General features: G+C 46.7%; 1 protein-coding gene across 1 annotated transcript; it reads right to left on the bottom strand.

Annotated features, from left to right (window-relative positions):
• Nucleotides 1-87: 87 nt before the first annotated feature.
• Nucleotides 88-23,396, bottom strand: SIAH2 (siah E3 ubiquitin protein ligase 2). Its single transcript, XM_081911348.1, has 2 exons — nucleotides 22,353-23,396; nucleotides 88-2,064 (listed from the first exon to the last, which is right to left on the bottom strand). The coding sequence occupies exons 1-2, from the start codon at nucleotides 22,779-22,781 to the stop codon at nucleotides 1,507-1,509; spliced, it is 987 nt and encodes a 328-aa protein (XP_081767474.1). The 5' UTR covers nucleotides 22,782-23,396; the 3' UTR covers nucleotides 88-1,506.
• Between the last annotated feature and the right edge of the window lie 534 nt (nucleotides 23,397-23,930).

Below are 23,930 nucleotides of genomic sequence, written 5' to 3'. Positions count from 1 at the left end.
TATGGAAGACAATCTTACTTGGCTACGAGGGATTGCTGAAGAAGGTATGAAGGATGCGCAAATGCTTTTCCAGACAGCCCATGGACATTATTTTTGCAAAATATTTATTTAAAAAACTAGAGTAAATATGGCAACAACAGGAAACTTAGATAGCAAAGAACATAAACAAGACGAATCGGCACATCGCTTTCCCTTGTGTTATTTGAAAATAGCTTTTACAATGTTAATGTCAAGTACGCCAAACATCCTGGGTATATTTATAGGTGGGACCTATTTTTAAAACTGCTCAAAACACATCTTGTTTTTTGCCACTACGTTAAGTTAGCAGCTTCCACAAAATGTTGAGCCTCTTCAGCTCTTGCTGAACTGGATGGATGAAGAGGGTCAAACATTTTGCAGGTGTATGGAAACTCTTTCTTTTTTGGAAGGCGGGGGGGGGGGGACTCTGTTGGGAAGAAAAAGGACAAAACAGCAACAGCAAGACCAACCAGATGACAGTGGTACCACCTGTTAAGTATGTGAAACTGCTGTGTGCAAAAGAACATGCCTGAAACATGTTGTGTACCACCAAGGCTTCAGCAACTTCCTGCATCACTAAAAAGTGATACTACTGTACTCCAATTTCTCTCTCTTTTGTTCTTTTAGAAGGCCAATCACTGAGATCATCAAGAGAAGCAGATTCGTGCGGCTACACACACAAATGCAGCAGAATAAGCTAGTAAAATTTCAGATTGCAGGTGATAAACCACGTTTCTAAAAGGTCCCACACTCAGACGTTAAAAAGTCCTGGCAAATGAGAACACTACTATAATAGGGAGATGCTGTGCTAGAACAGGAAGTTATAAGGGTTGTTGTTTTTAAGTGCCCCTCTTGCCGTCTGAAGGAGCACAATGCACTCAAACACCTAAGGAGCCCACCTCCCACATTCTGCATGTGCAAACTGCCTCTTTAAGTCCATTCCGCTGCTTCTCTTCCGATTCCATTATGTTTAAAAAAGGTTTTGCTTGTCAAGAAAAGGGATTTGCCTTCACCTTTTAAAACCTTAAATAATGCTATTTCTTTAATAAACAAATCTCCTCCCTTCCTTTCAGATTAACAGGATAAAATCATCTTAACTGTCCTGTTAACTGTGCTTTAAAAACTCTGCGGTACAGACAGGTGGCGGCGGCAGTGAAGGAGAGAATGAGGGTAGAAAACGGCCGGTTAAGAAAGAACCCTAAAGTCCCCTTCGGGCATCCCCCGCTCACACGATTAACAATTACACAGGTCCCACATCATCGGGGAGCCTGCGCATGTGGAGTTGCCTCCCTGGCACGAACATGTGGATGGTGGTGCTGCAATGACCAGGGTACGTGTGTGCCAGGGGGCTGGGGCCCTGTTCTCCCCTCATGCGATTGTTAATAGGGTGTGAGGGAACACCTGAAGAGGGCTACAGTGGAACACCATAAAAATAAAAACAGTCAGTGAAACGAAAGACAACATGGTCTCAATAATTACATAGAAATATCACGGACAACACGTAGAAATAGTCACATTGATCCCGAGGTTCCCATTGTCTGCAAAAAGGTGTGCTATGGCAGTGTCGAAAACAAGGCAGTCGCAGTTCATAATGGCCGCCGCCACCCCGTCGTGGATGGAGCGAGGGGTCGCCTCCCAAGTCAGCCTCCGCCGGTTGCCGTTCAGTTCGAGTCTGTACGCAAAGTTCTCTGCCTGTTTGCGGGTGCCGATGAGCAGGACGATGGCAAAGAACTGCTGGTGGCCCTCGTACTTCTCCTGCTTCTCCAGAACCAGCATGAAGTGGTGGCCAAAGCAGGACTGCATCATCACCCAGTCCACGGCCCCCGGCAAGTTAATGTCCGTGGCGAGGAAGACGATGTCCTCCCCTTGTAGGGTGGTGATGCTCTTGTGGGCGTGCATGAGGTGCGACATGACGGCTTCCAGCGAGCCCTGCCACTTACACGAGGCGCCGGGGCACGGGCAGGAGTAAGGGCGGTATTCGCAAATGTCTTCATGCTCCGGTTTTTCTGTATGGTGGAGTGTCAGGGAGCAGCCTGTCGTGGCATACTGGAAGGAGACAAAAAATAAAATCAAGGGTGGGAAGCACGGCTATAAAGCAGAATCGGCGGCTTGCTGCTTGATTTTGGTTTTCAGGGATGAAATCAAATGCACTGAAATACCCTGAAACTAGATCTTGCCTTATAATGCACAAACCAAACATTTACGTTTTTTGAATGTAATAGCTGGTCTAAACCATGGCTACCCTCCACCAAATGCCAAGATTACAGGGAACCAGACAGAGGGCCTTCTCGGTAGTGGCACCTGCCCTGTGGAACGCCCTCCCTTCAGATGTGAAGGAAATAAGCAGCTATCTTATCTTTAAAAGGCATCTGAAGGCAGCCCTGTTTAGGGAAGTTTTTAATATTTAATGCTGTATTGTTTTTAACACTCGATTGGGAGCCACCCAGAGTGGTTGAGGAAACTCAGCCAGATGGGCGGGGTATAAATAATAATTTGTTGTTGTTGTTGTTATTGTTGTTGTTGTTGTTGTTGTTATTTCTGGATGCCATGTTGAAGACTTGTAACAAAGGTGAGGCTGTGAATTATTATTTCAACCGCATTGCTTTCTCCTGACCTTTTGAGTTTCCCCACCACCTACCCTCTGATCCTTTTTCACTAGATATGCTAGAGGTTCAACGTGTGGCCTTCTGTCTCCAATGTATGTGCTTTGACCTCAATCTGTGGTACCCTCCACAAGTCTAAAAGCGTGCGACAGGGGAAGGGAATGCCACACAAGGCTTGCTGGTTTGGGAGGGCATGAGCCTCGTGCCATGAATGACTTTAGAATTTTAATTCACGAGCAGAGACCGCTTGCTAACGAAGGTTGCGATATCGGTGGGTGTGCGATTACATGAAATTACAACTGTTTTTAATTCAAAGTAAGTGGCAGTTTAAAGACTCCATCTGTTTTTATGGCAAACGTTTAACAGAGCAACAGACTCGACCGATTTCTCAGGCGAAAGCAACTGCCAAAAATTTAGCTCCTCCAGCGACTCCCGTTGCAGCCATCAACTTCACACAAGCGCCGCAGAGCGCAATTAATTTTTAACAACTACTCTGAAATGTTTCACAAGGTCCAGCGCACAGCACCCAATAGTCAACTTTTCAAAAATAAAAACCACATTTGGCCTAAATTCAGATTTAAAAGCCTCACTTGCTGAATGGCATGATACATAAATCACTCTCAGATATAGATATATTAAGGAAAGGTCAGTGATGGTGTCTGTTACTGAACTTGGTGGTCTGAGAGTTGTTAGGAGACCTCCATTCCCCTCCCAGAGCTATAATGCCCAGAGTGGTTTAACCATCAATCCTTCTTCCCATAAAACTCTGGGAATTGTAGCTCTGCGAGGGGATTAAAGGCTTCCTAACAACTCTCCACATCCTTAACAAACTACAGTTCCCAGGATTAGCTACCAACCCGCTTCCAGGCCCAATTTAAGACAAAAACAACAACAATTTACCCCGCCCATCTGGCTGGGATTCCCCAGCCACTTTGGGCGGCTTCCAACAAAGATTAAAAATGCATTAAAATGTCACACATTAAAAATTTCCCTAAACAGAGCTGCCTTCAGATGTCTTCTAAATGTCAGGTTTATCTCTTTGACATCTGGTGGGAGGGCATTCCACAGGGCAGGCGCCACTACCGAGAAGGCCCTCTGCCTGGTTCCCTGTAGCTTTGCTTCTCGCAGTGAGGGAATCGCCAGAAGGCGCTCGGCGCTGGACCTCAGTATCCAGGCAGAACGATGGGGCTGGAGACACTCCTTCAGGTATAGTGGGCCGAGGCCGTTTAGGGCTTTAAAGGTCAACACCAACACTTTGATGCTCATGCTAGCATTTAAAACCCTAAACAACTTAGGCCCTAAATATGTGGAAGGTTGCATCCTTCCCTGCAGATCATCCAGAGTGTCGAGATCAGCAGAGGGTGGCCCTCTGGGTAGTTCCACCTTCCTCAGAAGCTCAGTGCATTGGGGGTGGCCCAGAAGAGGGCATTCTTTGTGGTAGCCCCCAAATTCCCTCTCCTCAGATGAAGCCTGGCTTTTGGTAAATGCTGAAGGTGCACTTCTATACGCTGGTCTCTGACACTTGAGATGTGTGTTTTCAGGGCCCAGCCTATTCTTGTGATTGTAATCTGTGCTAACTGTTTTTAATTCTGAATTTGAAGGACGTCCGTTTTCTTACCTAGGCATTCACCTGCAATATGGGAATAATAATGCTGACCTATCTTACAGGGTTGTTGTAAAAATGACTCTTTGTGTGTTTGTGTGCAGTGGTTTGAGCACCTGAAATAAACTCATTATTGTTGTTGTTATCATACCATGTTATATTATGTCCAGTTCTTTCTAACCTAGTGGTTCTCATTCCATCCCACATTCAGATGCACCATAATTGCACCCCAGCATTTCCCACTGAGCTTTGTCAGCTAAACAGCATTAGTAATTGTGCCATATATGAAAATCACATTAACTTTGCTGATGCTGCTAAGGATAATATTACAAAGCTCAACACTAACCTATGTTAACAAAAAGGTGAGAGGCATTATTATTATTAATAATTTGCTTCTTGACAATTTCCTGAGATGTCCACTCCTGTGTGTACAACATGCTACATCTCAGTTTGGAACAAGGTGAGCAGATGGGATTTTTTGATCCTGCAAACTCCATGGCAAAGCACGGAAAGGACCGGCCAGTAGGTGAGAACATGTCACTCAGCTCTTGTGTAGTGTTTGCTTGCTGCACAGAAAATCCCCCAAACTCAACAGCTTCAAAGGCACACACAGACCCATAAGAAGTTGTGGCAAGCTTGTTAATGTATAAAAATATTACACAAGGTAAAAGGTAAAGGGACCCCTGACCATTAGGTCCAGTCATGGCTGACTCTGGGGTTGTGGCGCTCATCTCACTTTACTGGCCGAGGGAGCCGGCGTACAGCTTCCAAGTCATGTGGCCAGCATGACTAAGCCACTTCTGGCGAACCAGAGCAGCGCACGGAAATGCCATTTACCTTCCTGCTGGAGTGGTACCTATTTATCTACTTGTACTTTGATGTGCTTTCGAACTGTTAGGTTGGCGGGAGCAGGGACCGAACAATGGAAGCTCACCCCGTTGCGGGGATTTGAACCACTGACCTTCTGATCGGCAAGTCCTAGGCTCTGTGGTTTAACCCACAGCGCCACCGGCGTCCCATTACACAAGGTACAAAAGGTTAAAAGCACAGAAACAGAAGACTTGTATGAACCACTAGACTTGGGGAATTCTTTCGGGGGAACTCCTATGGGGCCAAATTATCATTGCCAAGATAGATAACTTTTCAAGTTTCTAGACCACGTGGTTGCAATGGAAAAAATTATTTAGCATTTAAATGACAGATGAGAAACAGGCTTTCCCACCTCCAGACGCTTTCGACCCATTCTCTCTCCCACCCAGCTCTTTTATAGATTTCCCCTCCGCCCTCGTTTCATTATTTCTAAATGGTAAAGTGACGGGGAAATCCGAACGATGCAAATTAAGTGTTTTAAGAATATCCACTTGTGAATAATGTATTGTGGGCATAACGTTTCAATTTCTGTGGAATACAATTCTTTTGGCCCAAGACACACACACACACACACACACACACACACACACACAGCCTAGATTACGAATCTTATCCTACCCCATTTATCAACAGTTTTAAGAGATTCTTTTACAGCCTGGTCAGTGAGCTTTGGAAGCACACACTGTAAAGTCCCCCTGCAGAGAGAGGGAGGCACATGCTGCTGCAGAGAACCTGGCGGGTATCACATACGATATATGTGCAAAAATGAAAGCACAGCAAACTGCAGCAGCCTGCCCGGCCCGCCAGATGGTACCACAGACAGGAACCTTCTGTATTGCAGCAATGTGCTATTGCTAATAATACACAACTGAAACGACCTGCTTTGATGTCACACCCTTTATCAATTCATTATTGCAGCGGGTAATTGTGGCAGTGATTGTGACGTGACTCATCTGCATAGAAGGCTTGATCTAGATAAAGATGTCTAGACAGACCTTTTAGGTTAGACAAACCAAGGGGCCCATTAAGAGTTTGTGGGCTGTGGTTTTCTTGGGAGACACTGGTGTCGGGGTGATGAGAGAAGAGAATCACAGCATCTGTGGGGGGGGGGAGGGCAGGAGAAATACGAAGTAGAAATGAACAGGTCCGTGTGCTTGGGACATGGACAAGAGTTGCCTCTGAGGGCACATCTACATTTCTGGGGGCGGGCAAAATTTCTGCGCATTCTTGCATCTGCCACAGCCAGACAGCAAAGCAGCAGCATTTGAAATGGTGCCAAGCCTCTTACACAAAGGTGGGGAGCATTCGAGCGGCAGAAACCAAGAACCCAGCACATTAGTTCGATGGTACCCAGGGACATGTTCATTCTTGCCCCATTTATGCCTGGCTGCCTCTAACTATGCATAACAGCCAATGTTTTATTGTGGAAGTCTCTCGTTTCTTTTGGGTACGTCCACAACACATCTCTAAAAAGCTGTGCGCTGGAAACTTTACTTTGAACTACCTTATATCATAACACGTAAACATTACCAGTGTTTTTTTCTGGGCATAGAAGAGAAGAGTGGGAAGATTGTGATTATATCACCCACAACTGGCCTATTTGCACAAGCAACGCAGGAGCCCACATTTAGAGATACAGTGTTTTAGGGGCATAAGTGAGGCCCCTTAATCACTGTCTTTTTTAAAAAAATAATATTTATTACTTTCCAACAATTTAAACACTACAAAGGAAAAAAAGAAAATTAAACAAAACAATACAATACAAAACCAAAGACACTACATAACACTAACACTAAACTAACAAAACAAAACAAAACCAATTTAAGACACATTAAACAATTTCAATATCTTATCTTTCATTCACTTGTTTCAACGACTTCCTCGCACCTCCCTTTTTGTATTCCACTTCAATTAATTGTTTCAGCAAATCCTTTCCCTCTTCCTCTGTTTTCTGTCCTGTAATTATCTTAACATATTCTAACCTTATTTTTTCCCTTTAATACATTAATAATCTATTTGTACTTAATTCCTTATAACAGTTCTACTAAAGCCATATAACTTCATTCCAACATTTTTCTAACATTCATTGATTTTACGATATTTCTGTAAATAGTCTTTAAACTTTTTCCAGTCTTCTTCCACCGACTCTTCTCCCTGGTCTCGGATTCTGCCAGTCATTTCCGCCAGTTCCAGGCCCCTTAATCGCTGTCAGTGTCCCTGAGGGCGCATCCCACCCCCTGATACCACTAACTATTCTGGGGTGCAGCTCTTGGATTGCAAGGCAAAATCGTTTGGAGGTGGGCAAATGCCTTGACCTAGCCCAGATCTCACTGGAAAATGCCAAGGGGGGGGGGTAAGAAGTACAAGACAGGACCTTGCATCTCACATGAATCCCTGGCCTGCTGGCAGCTGGATACAAAAACCTTGTTACCGAAACTAGCTCCGAAGCCCCCCAAAGTTGAAGGTGGAAAGCTTTTAGATCCTGTTAACATCGATGATCTATTTCACCAACTTGGCTCTTTTCAATTATTCCAAGTTTCCCTCCGAGATGCATCGTAAGCCGCGCCGCACCACCCCCGGCAATCACCGTTAACTGCAGTCTCAGCAGCCGTATAGGTCAGCACATGCTGAGCTGGGCACATAGCTAATTGCTTGCTTATATTATTAGTTTTGCATTTGTGAAATACTGTTCCCTTACACTACGGTTTTGCTATCGGTTCTAAAATGCAGAAGTTGTCTTCGGCAGTTAACTCACTTAGGTCTGAGCAGACGGCAGGACTGCACCCTGCAAGCAAAGATTTTCCATTTGCAGAATCCAGTTACCGTGAGCATTTCGACCAAAGATAATTTCTAGGTTCCCATCACAGCTACAAAGGGCCAGACGCTAAGTGTCAGCAAAAATGGCTGGTGAAATATCGGAAACCAGAGGAAAACTGAACTGCTGGAAGCAGAACCGTGCAAAGTGAGCACATGTATATACGCTTTTTGAGCAAGTCTATTAAGGTTAAGGGTGGCGCTGTGGTCTAAACCACTGAGCCTATGGCTTGCTGATTGGAAGGTCGGCGGTTTGAATCCCCACAACAGGGTGAGCTCCCGTTGCTCGGTCCCAGCTCCTGCCAACGGCGTTTCCGTGCGCTGCTCTGGTTTCGCCAGAAGCGGCTTAGTCATGCTGGCCACATGACCCGGAAAAACTGTCTGGGGACAAACGTAGGCTCCCTCAGGCAGTAAAGCGAGATGAGCGTTGCAACCCCAGTCGTTCATGACTGGACTTAACGGTCAGGGGTCCTTTACCTTTACCTAGTAAGGTTAACAGGGAGCTGCTTTGAAGACGGACTGCAAACTATAGTTTGTAGTTAACTCCTGGTCAGCACTAACCAAAGTTTGCATGAATTTGGAACTGAAGGCAAAGTATGTTTAGAACAGCCTTCCCCAACCTGGTGCCCTTCACAGAGCTGTCTTTGGTGGGGCTGAAAGGAGCTGCAGTCTGGAAGGAACCAGGTTCAGGAAAGCTGATGGAGAACACGTCCGGAAATGGATGAGGGAATCTGCATTTATGAGAAATAATGGGGATGCCTGATTCTCCAAATTGTGTTTGTAGCATTGGAATTTGCAATCAAGCCAAGGCACCATTTCCTTAAAAAGAAAAAAGAAACACTATTTTTGGAGCAGATACAACTAACATCACATAAATGTTTCGATTGAAATTATTAAAAGGGTTTCTCTGAGCAATGCAATCTGATTTTAATTTTTAAGATGCTTCATTTTGGTTGGTGGGAAATTAAGCACGATCGCTGCTAGGCTTTTCTAAGTTTCTGCTTTTGCTGCCTTACACTGTGTTACAATACTGTGGTTTTGTATTTTGCATTGCAGTTTAAAAGTAAGTTATTTTTAAAAATGAAAGGAGGAAAAAACACACACACCAAAGAAACAAGTCCCAGCCATTCATAATCTTCTAGGTAGTTCCCCCTCTCACTGAAGAAAATTTTCAGTTAAAGCTAACAATAGATTGGAACAATCTGCACCTGGCGAACAATAGCAATAATCAGCAGATCTGGGCATGCCCAAGCCGCTGCTCAGAGACCGAGTGGATGAAGAACAGAAAAGATCGAAGAGGAGGGGTTAGAGTATCAGGACTCAAGAGTCAGTGGCAAGTTCAGAATCAGAACTGAGGTCCTGCACAGCCATCAACAATCTAAGCAAAGATCCAATGGAGGAGTCATAGACTGGGGCCGCAAGTGCAATGGGTACCCTCCATATATTCTCCCAACTCCCATCAGCCTTACCCAGCTTGGCCAATGGCCAGGAATTATGGGAGAGCATTAAACTGGCTAACCTGAGATACAGTATTCAAGGCACATAGTAAACTCCAGCCGCAGAGGAAGTGATAAGAAGTTGATGGGCAAATGTCAGATCAAAGGCAGCATCAGGAATAAGCAGTGGCCAACAATAAAAAGGAAGACCAAAATCAATTGCAGCCAATGCCGAAATGGAATAGCATAGGCACAGGAAGGCTATGACCACTCTATCTTTTTCAAGCAGCTAAAAAGCCTGGTGGCGGCTGCAGTGGGTGCTATGCGCATTCAAAACAGGGCCAGAAATGCGCCATGAAGACTATACAGAAAAAGGTGGTTGCAACACATCCTTCACAATATCTCTGTGAGGATGCTATGGGGGGGGGGGTTGTGTCAGCAATCTTGTTTTCCTATATACAATATTCCTAGGAGGAATGTTGTTTCATCCCATCCCAACACTCTCAGGCTTATCCAGCCATATTTTGAACGCCAGCAGCAAAGTTTCCAGCTGTTCGGAGTAGTTATTACCTGCAAAACAATATAAAAATACCGTATTTTACCTTCTATAAGACGCCCCCCCCCATGTATAAGATGCCCCTTATTTCGGGAGACTCCAAATTAAGAAAACATCCCTCAGCACTAACTGTGTATAAGATGAGCCCCAATTGTAAACCTAATTTTTTGGTAAAAAACCCCATGTCTTATACACGAAAAAATACAGTATATATTAATAGGCAGCCCCCAAACCACCTCCTAAGTACTTTTTCCAATTTTTTAAAAAGAAATATCCCCATTAATATGGAAACGAAACGAACACGTAAAGATGACATGAGCTGATGCCTCCATACCTAACTGCAGCTTCCATATGTATAAGGGGAGTAAGTATTCAGGTTGCACCTGGACAACGGGAGTGTCAGTAGTCCAATCTGAACACTCATTTACCATCAACAAGAGTCTTGGGTTTTGCAGAGCACTCTCTGCTCCTCCCTCCACCTTGCTGATAACGTCATCTATGACATGGGTGCTCCATGCAATTCTCTCGCATGAAGGCCAGGTGTAGATAAATGACAGCTGCGTTTGCTTGAACAGTGGAAATTCAGGTATTTCCACTATGATCTGCTATACTGTATTCCAGTCTTGTTCCTAAGAGGCACCCACACTGTGTGGCAGATTAGGATAAAAGAGCCAGTGGCTTCAGAGTTGTGCAGGGACACAACTGTAAATACTAATAAATAGTATTTATTAGTGTAGAACTGTAAATAATAAATACCTCTTTGGCTAATTGACATCAATGCCCTTTAAAAATGTGTTGTGAAAGGGGATTATTGGGCTCTGCCTGCTTGCCCGTGAGCAGGGGGAGTGCTGGGACTGTCTCAGCTGGGGAGGGGAAGCCAAACAAACTGCGTTGTCCTAGCCCAGCGAGCGCCTGGGTGCAACGGCCTCAGTTCCTGAGGTGAGAGCTGGGGAAGTTTCACCAGGGGAATGCAGCTTGCTTTTTCGTCATTGTGGTACATCACCAAACGGTGATGTTTGGCTGGCAACACACCGCAATGTTGAAAAGCTGATATCGCCCAGCCCTAGCTGGGACAATCAGTGCCGACTACTGATGCTGTGGGTTAAACCACAGAGCCTAGGACTTGCCGATCAGAAGGTTGGCGGTTCGAATCCCCGCGATGAGGTGAGCTCCCGTTGCTCAGTCCCTGCTCCTGCCAACCTAGCAGTTCGAAAGCACATCAACGTACAAGTAGATAAATAGGTACCGCTCCGGCGGGAAGATAAACGGCGTTTCTGTGCGCTGCTCTGGTTTTCCAGAAGCGGCTTAGTCATGCTGGCCACATGACATGGAAGCTGTACGCCGGCTCCCTCGGCCAATAAAGCGAGATGAGCGCCGCATCCCCAGAGTCGGTCGCGACTGGACCTAATGGTCAGGGGTCCCTTTACCTTACTATTTCATTTGTATTCTTTGCTGCTCTTAAGCAACACCACCAGATTCATGCAAAAGAAGTGCAATTCCTTATCAACCTGGTCTGCTGCAATCCGGGGTCTCGCTCCAAATCCTACCTAGCAACCTCCATTCTAAAGAACCCAAACCCCAGCCTTGTAATTAACAGCCCCAGGCTTGTTCCCAACTCATTCATTAAAATCAATCAAAGAACTAAAAATAGAACTGGTTCCCGTCCCTCCCCATCATATTTGTCATCAGCGATTCTAGAAAACAAACCTTGATCCTGCCTCTTATCATGCCTTTTAAGTCTTATTTGATCATTATAAAACAGGCGCGAGCATCTATTAATGCAGTCAGACAATGGCTAGTCAGAGGCAGGGAAGCAGCAAGCTATTGATTCATTTTGATATTATTTTGAGAGGAACAAAAGGTGAACTAGCTTTGCATCACTGAGACCAACAAAGTAAAATAGTATGCTCGGAGAAAGGGGAAAAATTAATGAAGCGAGGCTACTAGTGACTGGGATTAAAAGCACACACAGCATGTGCATTTCTGCTATTTAAAGAATTGGCCACCATCAGGTCTCTCATGACCTCAGCTCCTAACAAGACAACAGCCGCACGCTAGTAAATGTCTGCTTGCCATAAACCATGCAAATGTCTTCTCTAAATATCTAAAGCTGCCTAATACATTGAGTAGTTGTCCCCAGGCCAGTCAGGAGAAGTTGACATCTTTCCCCTTCCTTTCCTATTCTCCAAAAGCAGAATTTGGAGATTACAGAGCAATGTTAATAACAACCAACGACCAGGAAGGTTAGTATGAGACACTAACACACTCGTGAAGAGCAATAATATACCCATTTTACAGACAATTCCACTATGTATCAGATGTCAGTGGTTTGCCACAATATGAAGGAATTTGCAGAGAGGATATTCAAAGCCTTCTGTTCCATACTCTCTGTCAACATGAAAGCTGTCGCTCTAGGAAGGAAGAAAGGAGCCCACTTTTGCCCGAGTACAGTCATACCTCTAGTTGCGTTAGGTTCATGTTGCGGATTTTTGGGTTGCAAATGTGGCAAAGTGTATACTTCCGGGTTTTGCTGCGTGCACAGAAGCGTTCTATGTGCTTTGCGCAGGAGCACTCTATTGCGTCACGCACATGCACAGAAGCGGTGCACTACTTATGGACTTTTCGTGGTGCGAACGGCACCCCGGAATAGAACGTGTCCGTAAGTAGAGGTACCACTGTAGCAGGAGCGGAAAAGGTGAGGAGTGGGACAAATTGAAAAGCATGGGAGAGAAAGCAAAGTGGCCAATTCCATCCCTAACTTAGCCAGAAGTCAAATAACACTGGCTATACCAATTCTGCACATTCCTCTAGGTCAGAGGAACAGGGCGGGTAACAATTCTGGCCAATCCAGTCGCTAACCCAGATCTTCGATAAATGAATAATCTAATAAATGCCCTTTTCTCAGCACTGTGCAAGCAACTCTGCAGAAAACTTAGACACTGGGGGGGGGGGGACATAATCCAGCAAAGGCACTGTTTGTGTGAAAAGAGGATTAGTCAAGCACAGGGGTCAGCAAACTTTTTCAGCCATGGGCCGGTCCACCGTCCCTCAGACCATGTGGGGGGCTGGACTATATTTTTGGGGGGGCGGGAGAACGAATTCCTATGCACCGCGTTTTAAATAAAAGCACACATTCTACTCATGTAAAAACACTAGGCAGGCCCCACAAATAACCCAGAGATGCATTTAAAAGGACACATTCTACTCATGTAAAAACATGCTGATTAAGAAGGCGATTGGGCCGGATCCGGCCCCCGGGCCTTAGGTTGCCCACCCCTGGTCAAGCAGGTTAGTTTTGCACTTCCACGAAGTTACTTAGGCTGCCACCCTAACCCACTCTACCTGGGAGTAAGCCCCACTGAAGTCACCAGGGCTTACTTCTGAGTAACACTTGAACTGTCATTGGAAAACTTTTCTTTTTCATGCCCTCTATTCCTCCCTCTCACCCTAGCTATCACTCATGCCACCCATTCTTGGAACAAAACCAAGACACTACTGTACAGCCCATTAAAATCAATAGCAGCTTTGCCATCGATTTCAGTGGGAAATGGACTGTTTACATGTTGGAGGGGTGGGGGAAAGAGAAATCCATTAAGCAATTTCCCCTTCCAGCTGCCAAACAAACCTGCGGTTGCTTGTTTTGGATTAGCAAAGCCTCCCCATAATCACAGATGATAATATTCCCCTATCATAGGAGCAATGACAATTAAATTGCAAAGGCAACCCTTACAGTAGAGTTCAAACACAATTAAGCTAGTATCCTGAAAATCAATTGATTGGTATCTTTAATTGTTTTAAAGTTTCTTCCCCCACCCTTTGTGGTGGTGTTGATTCCTGGGACGGCACTTCTATAGAGCTGGCCCAGGCAGGAGCTGGGGTAAGAGACATGCTTATCTTGAAGATGGGTGCCTCCCATAGCATGCTAAATCCTAATTACTATGCTAAACAGAGATGGGCCCATACCCTGTCCTTGTGCTCAGGTAAGCTGAAGGCAGACAATACACTCAGACAGCTGAAGGTGGCAACAATGAAGACACCACTACAAATGTTCTTGTTTATTTCCTCCCACTGCCATCTCTGGCCAAACAGGTTTTGCAAAAGATGCAAAAAAACCCAAGCATTTGTTTATTATTATTTTTTGCAAACCTTCCAGCAGATGGCAGTGATCTCGGTAAGAGTGTAAGATGCAAGCAAGGAAGCTTCTATCCCATGCCAGCTTTGACTCTCTCAAAAAGCCACTGTCGTGCTGAAAAAGTGGGGAGGAACCACAGCTGAGTGACATTGCACATGCTATACATGATAACTGTCCCAGGTTTGGTACCTATCACTGTCTGTTAAGAAGATCAGGAAGGATCCCCAACTGCTACCTTGGACAGCTACTGCCAGTCAGGAGTAGACAATGCCAGCCAGCCCACAAGGACAAACAGCCAGACCTGGTATAAGCAGCTTCCTATGGATCTGAAACTGTATAGCTAGATGCTCCATTTCCTAAGGAAATGTTTCTGGTGCATATGGAGCACAGCTCAGTGAGAGAACGTGTCCTTTCCAGACAGCATCTCTATGTAGCATAGCCTGCCTGTGTCTAAAATCCTGCAGTGTAGACCAGTCATGGGCAATCTGGCTCACAGGCCACTGGGTCTTGCAAAGTGCTGTGCCCTTGCCCTCATGGGAATACCTAACATCTCAGTCTTCCATTCAGGCAAAAGGCATTCTCAGAGTTCAAGGGCACATTCCTGGCAGGCAAAGTAGGATGCAGAGCAGGGCTGGGGTGGCTCGGGGTGTGTGTGTGGCCTGTGAAGGCCCCCAAGGGCCAGACAGAGAACCCATAAAAGCCTGGAGGGCCACATTGGCCCAAAGTCCTGAAACTGCCCATCTCCAGACTAGATGATTAAACACAATTTCGTCATCAGATGACAACCCACATTACAATACTTCCCGGTCACCTATCGTTTCCATGGTAATTCTCCTAGAACAGGAAAAGCCTGCATTAAATGTACTTCTGTTGACCTTTAACAGCAACCGGCTAGAAAGGTCAGGCCACTGACTAGTCATGTGCTAAGATACTCTTTTTGTTTGAAGGTTGTTGACTTGCTAGACCTGGACGATGTTGACATGACTTTAGTGCCTTGAGTCTTATTCTATTTCCTTCTTTCTTATCACTTCCATTTAACCTGCTGTACAGTCTGACAATTTCCACACAGCCCCACATACAGCGCATGACAGTATTCTAGGCAGAAGGTGATGGGGGCGTGGACAACTGAGACCAGGCTGTCCCAATCTAGGAACAGCCATAGCTACTGAATTCGCTGAAGTTGGACATAAACACTTCCAGCCACAGAAGCCATTTGAGGCTGGAATTCAGGAGTACACCCAGACTATGAACTTGTTCCTTCAGAGGGAGTGGAACCCCTCCCAAAACAGGTTCTACACATAATTCCCAGACATGGGAAGCACCTCCCCCCCCCCACCCACAGTACTTACATCTTATCAGAATTCATCCTGAGTTTATTAGCTCCCACCCAGCCCTTCACTGCCTCCAGACACCTTCAGAGTTTCTCCTGACTCAGATGGCACCATGCTCCAAATCCCAAGATCCCATGAATTTCAGATAGATGCCAAACAGCCCAGGAGACAGACCAGACCTTTTCTGGGACCCCCACAGCCACGTTGCTGAGCAACCATCTCCTTGTACTGCTTTCTGGATGCAACCTTGCCAACAGCAGTGCAACCACTGAAACACAATACCTTCAACTACCAACTCCCTGGGTCACTGCAGAAGAACTCCACGGTCAACGTTCTCAAAAGCCAATGAAAGCAAAACCAACAAGGTTGTACTTCTCTCATCTCTTCCCAGATAGAAGTCGTCACTCGGGGCAACCAAGGCTGTTCTGGTGCAAAGCGAAGGACAAACCTTTTTGGGCACCTATGAAATACCTTGCCAACTTCACTGTCGCTAAAGGCACCACACAAACACTTCTTCATTAAGTCAGACATTTAAGAACGTTTTTACTGTCTTACTCTCTGACTTCAAGCACGCTCTTGTCCGCTGGTTGCTTTGTATGCACGTGCCATTGTTTTACTTATTTAGTGTTTAAAAACCATCCTGAAACCACTGATGGAAACGCAGAGTGATCCGAAATAAAGGAAGCTGGAATAATGGATGCTGGGGTAAATTATGCTGGTGTAACATACCCCTAAGGGACACAGGTGGTACTGTGGGTTAAGCCATAGAGCCTAGGACTTGCCGATCAGAAGGCTGGCGGTTCGAATCCCCATGACGGGGTGAGCTCCTATTGTTTGGTCCCTGCTCCTGTCAACCTAGCAGTTCGAAAGCACGTCAAAGTGCAAGTAGATAAATAGGTACCGCTCTGGCGGGAAGGTAAACGGCATTTCCGTGTGCTGCTTTGGTTCACCAGAAGCAGCTTAGTCTGCGGACAAACACAGGCTCCCTCGGCCTATAGAGCGAGATGAGCGTGCAACCCCTGAGTCGGTCATGACTGGACCTAATGGTCAGGGGTCCCTTTACCTTTTAACATACCCCTATTCCAATCTTTGATCACCAGCAGCGGCAGACTTTGGGCTCTAATATTTGAGCAGCACCCTGTGCAATGCTAAAATCTGACACAAACACCCCGCCTGCCTCTCACGCTCCGTTCTGCATAATTGTTGTGGTGCTTCCTGCAGTGTGGCACCAGTCACCTAAAGCTGCCTCTGCTGCCAGCTGAGCTGGCCAGAGTCTGGCAGAGGGAAAACAAGCCTTTAAAACAGTTTGACTTGCGCCACCCTTTTGGCCAGTGTTAACTTCTGATGGGTTGCTAGGTCATGTTTGGAACAGAAGTCTCCCCTGCCCCATCATGACTACCCCCCAAACTTCTAGAATGGCCCCTTTTCAGGACTTAACCCAGCCTCAGCTCAGAGGACTATGACTGAGCCCCAAGATAAGGTAGAATGGTAGTGCTTTGATTTTTATTCTATTTCCCACCCATTTTTGATGGCATATCTTCAGCCGAGCCAGGATGCAAGACTCAGTTCCAACTGAACCCAGGCTCAGCCTGTGACCTGCCTATTCCCAACTCTTCTCACCTCTGGTGGACCATGGGCTTGGATTTCTCCCTTCAACAAAATATAGATAAAACAAAATATGTACTCTAGCATGTCTCACAATGCTGCATTTGTAAGGTGCACAAATCAACTACACAATGTATGAAGTGTCTCCAGGTTATGCCAATCGACCCTGTATGAACACCTAACTTTCAGCGCAGCCCTGTGCATTTTGACCCAGAAGTAAGTCCTGTTGTGTCCCATGGGGCTTACCCCTAGGTAAGTGGGCATAGGACTATAGCTCCAGGCTCTAACTCCCAGATGTCCAGGTTCCACTATGTACTGCATACATTTCCATTTCTACTGCTACAACGGATCCTCTCCTGGTGACCTTTGATCTAAGTTTGGGAAATGAAAAAACAAAAAAAGGATTCATGCACCTGCTGCCCTTATGAGCTGACCCCACTTTTGTGGCCAACCTTGCCCCTTGAAACAACTGTGTCATACACACTCTCCTACCCAAACTAAGGCAATTCTAGTTTTGAAGCAGCATTTATATGTGTGCTTACCAGGCAGTAAACTTCTCTAAATAGAGCAGGTGTCACTTCCATGTAAACACATAGCACTGCTCTGCAAATTACAAGAACACACCAATTTTACATGCTAACTATATTATGAACTATGCATTTAATGCTGCCAAAACTGTAAAAGGTTTGGGTTAGAAAAGAAAATAAGTATTGCATAGCTTTTCATTTCCATTCCCCTGCCCCCAGAAAAAGAAGTTTTTCTCTTTCAAACTTTCTGGGAATTTTACATCCTATCTATGTAATATTTGGGAATCATTATGTATATAGCATGGCTTCATTGCACTCACATAGCATAGGTGGCTTACGATGATGTGGAGATTCTCCATGCAATACTGTATGCTGATTCTGGAGAAAGCACATTTCAAACCTGCAGGTTTTAGTGACTTCCACAGGGAAGCCTACCATGTTTTAATCTAATACTGGTCTTCAACTACAGTTTCGTGATTACCATTTGTTTCTCTGTGTGGAATCTAAATTCAAAACTCTGAACTGCGAGCACTTGTTCTGAGCAACTTGAGATCCGCTATACCAAACGTGGCCTACAAGACATGAACGGTGGTCCAACAGGAATGCAATAAACCTCCAGATTTTGCCACTGGCCTGTTACTGCAAAGCAGCAGACTTGTTGGGACACTTGGAAGGTCACACCAGATGCCCGATGGGATATGTTTGGCTTGGTAGGTCACATGCTAATGAGGAAGGCCCCAAAATCAGTGGCAGAGGACATGCTTAATGTGGGAAAAATCTGAGGTTCAAGATATCTGCCATTTCTGGACAGGGCGAGTGGAAGTCCCCTGTTGAAAAGAAAGCCAGTGTTGCGTAGTGGTTAAGAGCGGTAGTCTCGTAATCTGGGGAACCAGGTTCGCGTCTCCGCTCCTCCACATGCAGCTGCTGGGTGACCTTGGGCCAGTCACACTTCTTTGAAGTCTCTCAGCCCCACTCACCTCACAGAGTGTTTGTTGTGGGGGAGGAAGGGAAAGGAGATTGTTAACCGCTTTGAGACTCCTGAAGGGGAGTGAAAGGCGGGATATCAAATCCAAACTCTTCTTCTTCTGAAAACTGGAATGCCACAGCCACACAGTGCAGACCAACCTAACACAATAGGACACAACTTTATATGTACCAACCTCCACATTGCTTTACCCCATCTCCCATCCTTGTTACACCTAGCTCAACACTGTCACCAGCCTCCCACAAGCTGTATCCCCCGCACGACGCTTCCGATTACAACTCCCATCAGCCCCAGTCAGGATGACAAACATTCAGGGGTGATGAAAGTCGTAGTACAACACCTGGGGTGCCCCAGGATGAGGAAGGCCGATGTGTCGAACTAATGAACCAACAGTCTGACTTGGTACCAAGTTGGCATCCTGCGATGTTCAGGCCACGCTGCCAGCTACTTCGTCAGACCATTTGGCCCCTCTTTGTCCAGGACGGACTTCTCCTGACTGGCGGCAAGTCTCCAGGGTGGGTTTTATCCCAGCCATGCTGCTACCTGAAATCCCAGGACTGGACCTGGTGCCTTCCGTAAGCACACTCTATGACGGCGTCCCTCAAATCTAAGAACTAGGTCTCTTTTGCAGCAGCATTCCCTTATTTCTTTCAACTTATCTGTGATCTTTCCATTTAGACTAATTTTATTTATGGAGTTCCTCTGTTCACTTTTCCTTAACTGCCAAGCTAGGAATTTCCCTGGTTTGTTTGCATGCTCAAAATATTTTTGTTTTACTCTCTTTATTTTCCAGCTGATTTCCTCATTAACTATCACTGAGTACTGAGTTTGTAAAGTTTTGATTGCCTGTTTCACTGCCTCTTTATTGGCTTTGTTTGACAATTGTTCCTCCTTTTCTGTAATCTCATCTAAAATCTCCTTTTTCTTTTTCTCTTTCAGTTTCCTTTTATATGAGTTTTGTTGTATAGAGTCCCCTCATTACCGCCTTACTTGCGTCCCAGACCATCTGAAATTTCGTCTGTCCTTGACTGTTTATTTCAAAATACAGTAGTACCTCGGGTTACATACGCTTTAGGTTACATACGCTTCAGGTTACAGACTCCTCTAACCCGGAAATAATACCTCAGGTTAAGAACTTTGCTTCAGGATGAGAACAGAAATCGTGCGGCGGCAGCAGGAGCCCCCATTAGCTAAAGTGGTGCTTCAGGTTAAGAACAGTTTCAGGTTAAGAATGGGCCTCCGGAATGAATTAAGTACTTAACCCGAGGTACCACTGTAATCAGTCAAAAGCCTTTTTTGTTTTTTCCACAATTTTTCAGTCATCTAGTAAATCATCAATTAATCTCCATCTATGCAGCACCATTCCCAAAACAGTGTAAGAAAGGAGTTGTCTTCCCTAAACACCCCCTTCCCCTAAAAAAACCCAACCACCCCTGGTTGAATTATGGTGGAACCGATTCCCCCAGGAGGTGGTGGACTCTCCTTCCTTGCAGGCTTTTAAGCAGAGGTTGGATGGCCATCTGTCATGGATGCTTTAGTTGAGATTTCTGCATTGTAAGGGGTTGGACTAGATGACCCTTGGGGTCCCTTCCAACTCTCTATGACAGTATCAGTGGTTCAATGCAGCAACTCTCTATTTCCGCAAGTTTAATTTTTGCTTTTGCAACTGGAGCCCTTCCGATGGAGACTGTTAACGCGGGCGACATGGTTGCTTCCAGCCTTGCCTTTCATCAACACGACCTTAAGATCTGTGTCAATGTCATTTTAGAATGGTTTAGAGTGCATATTGATCAGCCTAAACCTGCGCCTTGGGAGCGAAACCAACACCGGTATATCTAGTTTAAGGGAGACAAGGGCCTAAAGATTGGCACTGATAGAAAGCTTGGGTGGAAACAGCTCTTCTATCTGCCAGCTGCCACCTCGGTTTTAGGGTGCTTCCAAACAGCCTCCCCCCCCTAAAAACTAGCACTGATTGAGAAAAAGGGGTGGGAGCATTTAAAAGAAAAAGGTTGTAAATGGTACCACCACCAGAGGTGGGATGTCGATGCTGTTCCTTCTTTGTGCAACCCACGCTCATTTTTCTAAGTCCATATGGACTAGCAATTAGCTAGACTCATTCCAATCGTGAACTTGGGTGGTCAAGGGCTGACGGTTTAGGAGTGAAACGGGGTCATCTGAACAGGAGCATTCCTCTTGGAGGGTAGGGATATGCTGCAACCATTTTTGCTAATAATAAGCACAAAGCACAAGGATCAGCACCGTCCCAGTATAGGTTGCAGGTGCCCTTAAGCTCCAGTCCTGCCCGCTTCCACAACAGCAAAAGACGTCATCAACAGAACCCCCAGCCTCTGACTGGATGCAGAGGAGCTCTGTGGCTTTGGACAGAACAATATGGGAAGTTCCTGAGCTCCCGGCTCAATATTGTAAAGGATGCAAACACGTTTCATCAGCAAAAGTATGTCGGGGGGGGGGGGGAATGTCTCTGCAGAGATAACATGCGAAGTTGGATTGTAAAGGAAAATCAGGTGTGTACACCTTTCTGCACCCAACCAATTCTCCTTTGCACACACTTCCATTCCCCAGCTGCCTGCAACCGAATCATGCAGGATAAAAAAAAGGTGGAAAAACTTGTTGATGGGGGGAATCACCCCTCCCCACATCCCCTTGGCCTGCCCCTTCTCCCCTGTACATATCCCTGCCAACTAACGCACCAGAACCCAACTTGTCTCTCGCTCTGTCAAGTTCTGCCTGAGTCAGAAGTGTGAAAGGAGGACGAGGGAAAGGTACCACATTTCATGGGCCTTTGCACACATCTCTGCCGTGTTTAGACCAATGCCCCAATTCCCTTAGCGCACAGCGCAGACTAACAAGGAGTGCATTAGCACCAAAGTGTTTCAATTAACTGAGACACTTGGCAAGGCTCCCTACATGGGAGTCAAGAATCTATTGACTGACTGAGCTATCCATCTCTGGCCTCCCCGTTAAAAAACCCCTCCTGTTTTACTAATCCAGGTACTGCTAGAGTTTCCAAATCATTTCCAAACTTTTATGCTCCCTTAGAGCTCTACTTCTCAGTGGCCACTATTTTTGAATTATACATTAACTCTCCGGTGTAACACTATCAAGTTTGTAAGCAGGGATGAGGTATAACTATGACATGAGCCAATAATAATAATAATAATAATAATAATAATAGATTTTAAAGTCTGTGTGTTCTTTCAAGTGCTCCAAGCTCTTCACATACGTTTATATCAGGGATCCTTACAACTAAAGTAGCATAATACTCCATATTGCAAGATATTAGGGAGCAAAACTGAGAAATACTAGCTTGGAACAGGTCAGGTGCAAAAACCAGTAGCTCTCTGGCCCCAGTCTCTTGACAAGAATGCACCAGAACAAATAACAACTAAGCAAAGATCTGCATTCTTGAAAGGACCATGGACACTGTTTACTGTTGTGGATGTGTGAAAGACCCCACACTTCTTCTGCAGCTTGAAGAGTAATGGGGTTATGTCTAAAGCCTGCTTGGAATAGTGGTTTGGAAGGTAGAGGAGGCAGAATTACAGACGCAGGTGCATCTTACATTAAAATGAAAACAGTCTTTGAGAATCAGCTCTCCAGAAAAAAGGGCACTTTGTATATGTTTCTCATGAGGAGTTAGTGAGAGGCGGGGGGTGTGCTCACGGGGTTCGCCCCAATACTTCCCAGTAGGGTATGGAGAATTTAAGAGCTAGCTTTTAAAATAACACCTGGATCACCACAACTTCAAGGGCAGGCGCTGAGCCCCGCTGCTTCCCTCGACCCAGCCCCCTCTCCCCGCCCACCTTTCCGGCGGCTGTGCCGGTTGCTGCCTGCGACCTGCCCTTCCTTACCTTGCAAGGAAAGAGGACGGCCGAGGCCACTTTTTCCATGGCCAGGTTCCTGATGCTGGGGGTCAAGGATCCCCGGCACGTGGGGCAGCAGCTCAGCTTCTGCCGGCATTGGTTGCACACCAGGTGCCCGGCCTGGCACTGCAGGATCGGGGGCAGCACATAGTCGAAGCAAACCGGGCACTCGAAAAGCGAGGTCAGCTCGTGGTGGTGAGGCGAGACCGGCCCGCCGCTGCCTTCGCCTCCTCCAGGGCTCGAGATCACAGCGGCCGCGGCGGAGACCGCGGAGGAACCGGCCCCGGCGGCGGAGATGGTGGCGACGGCGGCGTTGGCGGCGGCAGGGGCAGCAGCCGGCGACGGGGTGTGCTGCTGCTGCTGCTGCTTGCCGCAGGGTTTGCTAGCGCTGGGTCCGGCGGAGGACGGGCGGCTCATCTCGGTCGGGACAAACCATCGAACGGCGGGCACCGAGCTGATTCGCTCACCGAAACCCCGCAGGCCCCCGCCAGCGAGACTCAAAACAACAGCGCCCGTTTCCCTGGAGCTGCTGCTGCTCCTCGGAGAGCCCGGCCGGGCCTCGCCTCCGCGCCGCGGGAGAGCGCGAGCGTTCCAAAGTGTGTGCGAGCGTTCCAAAAGAGAAGCCCCGACGTTCCACCGGGCCAGCTCAGCGTTCTAAGCCGCTCCTCCGCCCCCGGCGGCCCTTCCGCTCCTCCCCCGGGCAAAGCGCGCGTGGTTCCTTCTCAAACCGCCCCCCCCCCACGCACGCCGTCCCTCCCCGGAACATTAATCTGACGCAAGAAAGAGAGGCAGGGGGTGGTGTAGAGTCGCAGCCTGCTCCCGAAGCCGATGCTGGCTCCTACTGAGCATGCCCTTGGTCTTTGCTGATGGCAAGGCGGAGACTTCGGAGTGGGGGGGGGGGGAGAGATAGATAGAAAGAGAGAGAGAGAGAATGGGCGGGAGCGAAGAAAGAAGGAGGAAATCGGTGTGCCCTCTCTCTCTCCTTTCCCCCGCCACAATCTGCTCCTGGAGATTCTCGCGGAGGCACCCCCCCACTCTAAAATTAAAATTAAAAAAAAAAGCGGCCGCTGAAGGCGAGAGAATAAAGGGGGAGTGGAGATGGGCACGCGCGCACATGGAAGCTTCTTCACTCTATTGTTCAATGGCGTATCAGAGCCAGGATAGGCGCTCCGGCCCGCCATCTGCTGGGCATGGAACTCGCTTCTTCGCCCGAGCCAATAACAGGTCTGTGGACAGGTCTCTTTGGAGAGAACCCATCTCTGTGTTGTACCTCCAAGAAGCTGGAGGAAGCAATGCTTTTGAATACCAGCTGCTGGGAAACCTCGCTGGATTAGGTGGGCCGCCGGCCTGACCAGCAGGGCAATTATTCTTGTGTTCTGAAGGAAGCTTTCCAAAGAAAATGTTGTGATAAGGACCGCACGGATCCGTTCAGGATCCCCCCCGGACACAATGGGATTTACTTCCAAGATAATATGCACATAGGATCGCTGCACCGGACCTGCTGTTTCTACTGATCTTACCCAGCAGTTGGTGACTTGGCTGTCTCTTCCACAGCACAGACATTAG

This window comes from Podarcis melisellensis (genome assembly GCF_964234715.1).
Source record: "Podarcis melisellensis genome assembly, chromosome: 5".
In the NCBI taxonomy this organism is placed as follows: domain Eukaryota; kingdom Metazoa; phylum Chordata; class Lepidosauria; order Squamata; family Lacertidae; genus Podarcis; species Podarcis melisellensis.
This window is presented reverse-complemented; position numbering and strand designations above follow the sequence as displayed.